The 8,437-nt window shown below is 35.7% G+C and overlaps 2 protein-coding genes across 3 annotated transcripts; both read right to left on the bottom strand.

Annotated features, from left to right (window-relative positions):
- Nucleotides 1-76: 76 nt before the first annotated feature.
- LOC306892295 (uncharacterized protein) lies at nucleotides 77-4,193 on the bottom strand. Its single transcript, XM_079453292.1, has 10 exons — nucleotides 4,158-4,193; nucleotides 3,742-4,056; nucleotides 3,319-3,600; nucleotides 3,199-3,235; nucleotides 3,056-3,109; nucleotides 2,840-2,931; nucleotides 2,708-2,751; nucleotides 2,138-2,191; nucleotides 1,991-2,062; nucleotides 77-1,906 (listed from the first exon to the last, which is right to left on the bottom strand). The coding sequence occupies exons 2-10, from the start codon at nucleotides 3,845-3,847 to the stop codon at nucleotides 1,859-1,861; spliced, it is 789 nt and encodes a 262-aa protein (XP_079309418.1). The 5' UTR covers nucleotides 3,848-4,056; nucleotides 4,158-4,193; the 3' UTR covers nucleotides 77-1,858.
- A 707-nt stretch (nucleotides 4,194-4,900) lies between these two features.
- Nucleotides 4,901-6,999, bottom strand: LOC306892296 (polymeric immunoglobulin receptor-like). 2 transcript variants are annotated; one of them, XM_079453293.1, is made up of 5 exons: nucleotides 6,914-6,999; nucleotides 6,452-6,766; nucleotides 6,011-6,310; nucleotides 5,889-5,925; nucleotides 4,901-5,813 (listed from the first exon to the last, which is right to left on the bottom strand). In XM_079453293.1, the coding sequence occupies exons 1-5, from the start codon at nucleotides 6,972-6,974 to the stop codon at nucleotides 5,780-5,782; spliced, it is 747 nt and encodes a 248-aa protein (XP_079309419.1). In that variant the 5' UTR covers nucleotides 6,975-6,999; the 3' UTR covers nucleotides 4,901-5,779. The 2 variants fall into 2 exon arrangements, with proteins under 2 accessions (XP_079309419.1, XP_079309420.1); XM_079453294.1 differs by having other exon boundaries at nucleotides 5,337-5,813; nucleotides 5,889-5,922; nucleotides 6,914-6,997.
- Nucleotides 7,000-8,437: the final 1,438 nt, after the last annotated feature.

The raw sequence follows: 8,437 nt of genomic DNA, 5'->3' as shown, positions 1-8,437 counted from the left end.
AATTTTCTTATTCCTTAAACTAGGTGAGTCAGCCCAGACAAACGCAACGCACAGAGGCATTAGGTTCTTTGCAAAGAATTTTATTGTCGTTTCATCTGCATCATAAGCAATGAGCTGTCACGAAATGGTTTGGACAGAACCCAGATGCAGGCAGACGAAGGGTAAATGTAAATTAAATAAAAGACCCACAATGGGGAAAAACAAGAACAAAAACACACTAGAAAACAAACACTAGAAACAAAATGTTCAAAACACTGAAACAGGGAAGTCCAACAAGACGAGAAACGGGGATACTACCGTGAGCGTTGAAACCAACACTAACATCAGACAAAAGATAAAATATAATGCACCAACACTGAACAGAGAGAAACTGAGACTATATAAAGGGAGACACTAACGAGGAGTGATTACATGGGGAGAGTGGTGACAGGTGATTGGAATGAAACCATAACGAGTGAAACAACTAACCAGGTGATGGGAATAAAATCCTAACGAAGGTGAAACACAAAACAGACGATGGGAATGAAACCCTAATGAAATTACAGGAGATAGGAGGGTGGGGCTGAGAGACATAACAGGAAGACACGTGGCATCAAGTAACAACATAAAGCCACATGTCTCCACACATAACAACAGAAACCCGAAAGACGTGGCAATGTCATGACTCTGCCCAGGGAGCTAGAAAGCTCGAGACAGGAAGGACAGAGTCCTAACATGAGCATGGTGCAGAAAATAAAGCGCTTTACTCTTCTGCCAGCACAGTTTATACATGATTGAAACGTAACTTATTGTTTAACTTAATACAGTTGATAAGTACACGTGTACCGCAGGTACCGCTTTTTTACAGTGTGGTGATGTAATTTTCCAGCAATAAAAAAAGCATCTGTCTATTTTTGACCTCCTGTACACTTTGCAAAGCCTAACTTCTTCACTAGAGGGCGATAAAAGCCCAACATTTTTTACAACGCAAATGGCTATTAAAGTCTTTCAATACTTTAAAAATGACAACTGTTTTCTTGTTATGTATTGCACACATATAAGACGCGGCTTTCATGTGTGAAGTAAGAGAAATAGAGTTTAATAAATGTAAACAATCCAAATGGTTTGAAGTACATATTCAAAGACCCTTTCACAACAACAGACCTTTTCTGTTCCACAACTTGTGAAAAAAGGCTCTTCAGACTGCAAAAAGATAAGAAAGAAATGGGCTCTTTTGAGAATCTTTGTCTTTGGCGGTCCAGAAGTGGTTCTTCTATGGAATAGCTGTGAAGAACGTTTGTGGCACCTTTATCTTTAAACTGGGTTAAAGCCACCCGATGATACCAACACACGCAACCAGACATCTTGACAGGTTGAAATGAAAGCAAATCAACTTTAAAAGTACTTATAAATAACAGAAAAATATGGGCATATGAATGTTAAAAAACAAGGTTTTCTTAGATTATTACCACTGGATTAATTTAAGAAAAGGTTTTTCATCGAACAATGGGTTAAAACAACCTTTGACCTATTAGCAAGTAAAAGTCAAGCAAACAAATGTCCCGCCTAAGTGCATTCAGTCCTTGTATTTGTTCATATGTTAAAATATGTAAGTATATATAGGTACATAAAATATAAAATTATAAATATTATAAAAAAGTATAATATTGTATATTAAACTACTTGAATACAGATTAGGACTACAGATGCCGCTGAACAAACAAACCCGCTGAGCTGTTAGCTAAGAGGCTATGAGTTTGATAGGAACGGCTACAGGAACAAAAGCAAGTTTTGTTATGATGACAAACTGTCGATTTTCTTTGAAAAACATTAAGTTTATGGAAGGTTTTGTTCCTGTACTGTGAATCTGAGCTGCTCCTCAATGCGGTGCTACAGTGGAGTAGACAGTGCCGCCTGCTGGAGGCTGCTGAAAATGAGAAAACAGTTCAAATATATTTTCATCACATCCTAAATAAAAACCTTTATATTAGGACATGTCGGTACAACTTACTGCTTCACACTCAGGTAGGTCTTCAATCGTACTGTATATTGTTTTTACATTGGAATCCATCTGAGAAATGTCCTGTAAAGAAACATAACTCATTACTTAAGTGTCATATTTTTTATTTAGGTTTTGATGAATTTCTGGTCTATTTACATTTGGATTTTCATCATTTATAGTGCTGTATATCACTTGCTCTACAGGAGGAACCTGCAAACAAAAGACAAAACAAGATATAAAAATAAACCGTCTTTCCTGTGGCTCTGTGGTTAGAGCATGGCACTAGCAATGCCAAGGTCCAACCCAAGGTCATTTGATCTTTGATCTGGAGGATTGCACATGGTCAGAAACAAATTTATAGTATAGTATAAGCTGCTTTTAAACGTCTGCCAAATGCATAAATGTAAATATAAATGTAAAAATGGCTCAGTTCAACTGTTAAGTAATTTAAAATACACTTTAAGAAATGCTGGATTGTTTCCAACCCAGCATTGGGTCAATCCAGCAAATGGTTTATATTTGACTGAATAATGGATCATTGGATGTCTGAATTTTGGGTTGAAAGTTAGTATTTTTAACAGCATATAACGTTATTAAGCCATTCAGCCTTATATAGTTCAACATTTGGCTAAGCCTATAAATAACCTTGAAGAATACATTTTTAAATTATAATGTATTGTCAAAATATTTTTTTACATTATTATAAATTCTCATAAATGGACTCACTGTGTCAGTGTCTGGGGCATTATACTTGATCTGTTTCTTGTCTGCTGTAAAAAGAGGAAGAATATTAAAAACCATAAAACGTGTGATATTAAACAAACCATCAAAATAATATGTAGAGCAGGGCATACTGACCGGTTCTCTTTTTCCATTTCCAGGTGCAAACACAAACCAGAATTATCACCAGCCCAGCAGATACTGGAAGCCAGATCGACATGTTTTTATCACTGTCAGAAAGAAAGAAACATTTAGAAACAACACCAGAAATAAAATCATATTAAGATTTTCCCATGAAGTTAATAGGTCTTTCATATTTTTTCGTCATCATACTTTTGGCGATCATCATCATACCTTTTCGTTTGATTTGATGGGGGTTCTCCACTGCCTTCCAAACTTGTTACACTTCTGCAAAAACAGAAAAATCATGTGCGGGATTGAAGACACCCGAAGCATTTCAATTATCACAATATAAACAGAATAGTCTGAATACTAACATGGTGGTCCCACTGCTGGGGTCTGGGCTGGCTGTTGCTGTCAGAAGTAACAAAATAATCTTAGCAGTTTCTAATGCAGAAATAAAATTGTGACCATACTGATGATAGAATGTGTTTTACCAGTGACTGTGAGTTGAACAGGAGCCTGTAGATGTCCTACAGAACAGTAGTACCAGCCAGAATCATTCAGCATCAGTCCAGACATCAGCACAGTGAACGATTCTCTCTCATCATCACTGATCTGAACTGATGAACTCTGAGATGTGTTACACATCTTGTCTTTATATCTGCACCACCGTTTTCTGTCCTTCTTAAATTGAGTGCTATAGAGACACTTCACACTGATATTACCATTTTCATTTGCAGTTTCAATGCTTGACACCACAGACACATCAAGAGGAGCTGAAAACACAGACAAGAGTCATTTGACGTCATCATTTACATGAGGAATGAGAAAGAAACAAGATTATACATTACAGCATTTTTTTACATTTTATATCAATTATTTAATTAAATTCATTAAAATGAATAATGCTTCAGTACCAGTTTGAACATTGACGTAGGCTTCAAATATGGATTTCCCTGCATTGTTTTTTTCATCCGTCTCCACAAAACAAGAGTAGCTTCCACTGTGTTTCAGGTTTCTCATAGTCAAAGTAAAAAGACTCTGAGCAGGATGATCAATTACTGACACAGTTTCATTCGTAAAGTTTGTGTATATTTTAAATGTATCATCCTCTGAGAACCAGAACTTTCTGTGCTGTGTGTATTTACTGTCATAATAACACGGGATGGTGACTGATCCTCCAGTCTGGACAGAAAATGTGTTGTTTGATGCACCTCTATAGCATTCAGTACCTAAACAAAAAACACATTTACTAGTATCATTGTTGACACTGGTACAATCCTCAAATAAACAACATTTTAAAAGAATGTATATAAATAAACATGAATTTCACCTATAATGAGGCAAAAGCAGATCAGGGTGTAGCAAAGAGCTGCTGTTCCGTAGGAGACCATTTTGCAACTTTGTCTTCCTGTGTCTGAGTTGTTAAATGTGACTTCAGTCACTGAGACTTCCCTTTTTGTCTTGATATATCATTTCTAAGCAACAGCAGACAAAACACTCACACATGCCTTGCTTCATGGTTAAACTCAGACAGGGACACCAGTTATCTCTAAATAAATGTAAAGATCCCCAGAAAATGCACTTTTAAATGTTTTTTGAACATATCTGTGGGTCAGGAGTGTAAGAACCACCCTAGAATGATAAAAATGGACATGCGGGGCGCAGTATAATACATGATCTGTGGTGTATTTTGAGCAAAACTTCACAGACACATTCTGTGCACTCCTAAGATTTATATCACATTTCGTAAAAGGGCTAGATTAGGGGGCTTTTAAGTCATATTCTAAATTGTTTTAAATCGGCAAGCATATTTTGGCCACATGCGTCAATCTCTGTCAATATTCACATTCATGAGCTCCTTTATGGGTGTGGAGCAATAGTCTGAAGTTATGGTAATCTTTGCTGACTAAAATCTTGCTACGATGTATTTATTCTAAGGTTGAGTCAAAGTGTGTGTTACAACTAACATTTTGATCGGCACTGAAGAATTACTACTAATTTTGAGAGTGTATCTGTATGATTCACGTGACGAATACATTGAAGTGTTAGAATTAGTACAGAGTAGTCTAGAGACAGATTTGCATCTTGTTTAGACAAAACTTCATCATCATTTCACAGCTGTGAATACAGTTAGTGAACAAAACATAGTTTCTTAAAGGGCCATTGTGCTACATGAGATGAAACAAGCATATAAAGTGAAAAGCATAGAATGTGTGCGCTGTATAGAGACACATCGGTTAGTAGCATTGCTACAATTTTTTTGTTGAATCGGTTAATTATATTCACAGCTTTGCAGTGGCACCCCCAGATAATTTTAACAGGGGTGGCCGGAGCAAATCTTGGGTGGCCCAACAAAAAAATTAAAAGAATTTAGTGACAAACTTTATTACTTTTGTTTCTGGTTATTGTGAAATTTATTCTTGTATTTTATGTACTTGCTATAATTCTCATTATCAGAATTATTTCTATTGATCAACTTCTGTAAAAAGACCTCTCTGTACAAGCAGATCTGTTAGAACATTGTTATTTAGATTTTATTGTTTTGAAAATGAAGAACTTACATTATTGTATGTAAATGTCACTGATCTCATAGAAAAACTGAATCCACACAATGAGCTAAATAAATGTACAATGTACAATGTACAATGTACAGCTTTAGCTTTTTTCATTACAAGTATATTTTACAGTAAACCTGGTATGATAATTAAAAAAAGCAGAAGCAATTACAAAAAATACAAGTAATTCTCAATTCATTCTCTATTTATCGAGTCCTTCGTGGCTGTAAATGGTAACCGTCATTCAAAGACAAATCTCACAAGATTCACGTGACATCATAAACTGTATATTTGGAGTCCTGTAAGCAAACTGTCCTCACGTTGATAGATGCAAATGGATATCTCCTGAGGTCTTCGCAGAACGAGGTTTACCTGACTGTATTTTTCTAAATACAACTCATCTGGTCTTAAGACAGAGAGAAACACTCCACCTGCAACGTAAAATTACATCAGTGTCACGATGAGCTAAAGCATTACATTATTCTCAATACAATCTGAATACTAACCCGACATTCTCGGTTTCGGTGACTGGGGACTCAGCTGCTATTACAAGTAGAAAAAGTGAAAGAAAATTTGAGCTATTTCTTATTTCCTATGCAGAAAGTACTGATCACTGAGTGTGTTTTACCAGTGACTGTGAGTTGAACAGGAGCCTGTAGATCTCCTACAGAACAGAAGTACCAGCCAGAATCCCTCAGCATCAGTCCAGACATCAGCACAGTGAAAGATCCTCTCACATCATCACTGATCTCAACTGATGAACTCTGGGATGTGTCCGTTCCTCCCACGTTGAAACATGTCTTGTCCTTATATCTGCACCACTGTTTGCTGTCCTTCTTAAATTGAGTGCTATAGAGACACTTTACACTGATATTACCACCTTCATTTGCAGTTTCAATGCTTGACACCACAGACACATCAAGAGGAGCTGAAAATACAGACAAGAGTCATTTGACGTCATCATTTACATGAGGAATGAGAAAGAAACAAGATTATACATTACAGCTTTTTTTTACATTTTATATTAATTATTTAATTAAATTCATTAAAATGAATAATGCTTCAGTACCAGTTTGAACATTGACGTAGGCTTCAAATATGGATTTCCCTGCATTGTTTTTTTCATCCGTCTCCACAAAACAAGAGTAGCTTCCACTGTGTTTCAGGTTTCTCATAGTCACAGTAAAAAGACTCTGAGCAGGATGATCAATAACTGACACAGTTTCATTCGTAAAGTTTGTGTATATTTTAAATGTATCATCCTCTGAGAACCAGAACTTTCTCTGCTGTGTGTATTTACTGTCATAATAACACGGGATGGTGACTGATCCTCCAGTCCGGACAGAAAATGTGTTGATTGATCCACCTCTATAGCATTCAGTACCTAAACAAACAACACATTAACTATTATCATTGTTGACACAAGTACAATCCTCAAATAAACAACATTTAAAAAAAAAATGTATATCAACAAACATGATAAATGAATACAGTAGGCTATCATGAAAAGCACAACATTAAACAAACTCACCTAAAATGAGACAGCGGCAGATCATGGTGTAGAAAAGCGCTGCTGTTCCGTATGAGGCCATTTTGTTTTATTCATTTTCTTCCTGTGTATTCGTTTTTAACTGTGACTAAAAGAAGTGATAGTACTTCCCCTTTTTGTAATTGTGTAACATTTTTAAACCACAGCCAAAAACGTTTATGTGCCATTTGGTCAGAGAATATAGACACAAGATTACAAGCCATTTGTGCAGTCAATTCTATTTTTTTGTATTTGGCATGCATGTCTCTTTTCTCACTCATAAATCATCAGTCTTTATATTAATATTCACAAATATGAGCTCTTCTTTGCGTGTGGAGCAGCGGTCTAATGTCTCACAAGAGGTCAAAAACTGTCTACTATGAACTCTTGTAAGATCCTGATGGTGCATTTTACTGTAACAGAGGTGTTACATGTGATACCTTTGAAAAAGGATAAAACATTTACTTTTACAAGCATTTACAGTCACATATCTCACAGAGACAATATTGTATATACACGTTCAAGAATAAGAAAATATGTTGAGGTTTTAGGGTCAGAGACTTTTGATGCAGGCTGCCAGATGTAGCTTCTCTTTGGCACTTTATGAATGTTTTGGGGAATGTACTACTTGTAGAAGAAACATCAAACTCCTGCGACCACTTTGAAGAGTCGTGTTACTTTATGTCCTGAAAAAAACCTGAAAATGAACCTTTTTCATGAACAATCGTCTTTTAAGAAGAATTGTACATGTACAGCATTTAGTTTGCATGGGAAGTTACATTAAATTAAAAGTAAAAGAATCCATACGATAAGCTATTAAAGATTTCTAACATCACACACTTTATAGTATAGACTGATAAATAAAAGGATAGAAAATACAACGAATCAACAGTTTATTTATCTAATCCTTTATGTTTGTGACAGATGGCAGCCATCATTTTGAGACAGATCTAACAAAATTCACATGTGACATGAGACAAGAAACCCAATAGAAACCATTAAGGAAATTCTAATAGTTTCTATTAAAATAAAATTTTGAACCATGACCTTTATCCATTTCAAAATTCCTTTATGTATTTGTGTTTTAAGCATTATATCAGTAAGATTTAACATCCCACCAATTGAATCCATCACACACCTTCATCCTTCAGGTTTCTCTGACAGTAAATAAACATTACTGACACATTTCTTTTGGTCTCATTGGAATATGCCATAATAGAGCAGAAATTCTCTTCTGTTTCATCACAGCACCAGACTTTCTTGTCTTGGGTGTTATTTATGTCAACTTCAATGCAGGAAACAGTATAGATCCTCCAGTCGGAACATAAGGTGATGTTTGGATTTTCATTTTGAAGGTGAACCACTCCTTTAAGCTTTTAATTTACATTTACACTTATTCATTTGGCAGACGCTTTTATCCAAAGCGACTTACAAGTAGTTTTATACAGTGGCGCATTACTGCAGAGCAACACTCTAACCATTAGGCCACAGCTTTCCCAGCTTTTTAATACCTAAGCAAACAACACA

Source organism: Barbatula barbatula (genome assembly GCF_947034865.1).
Source record: "Barbatula barbatula genome assembly, chromosome: 3".
Taxonomy (NCBI): domain Eukaryota; kingdom Metazoa; phylum Chordata; class Actinopteri; order Cypriniformes; family Nemacheilidae; genus Barbatula; species Barbatula barbatula.
Note: the sequence above shows the minus strand (reverse complement) of the source record. Positions and strands in the feature narration are given on the sequence as shown.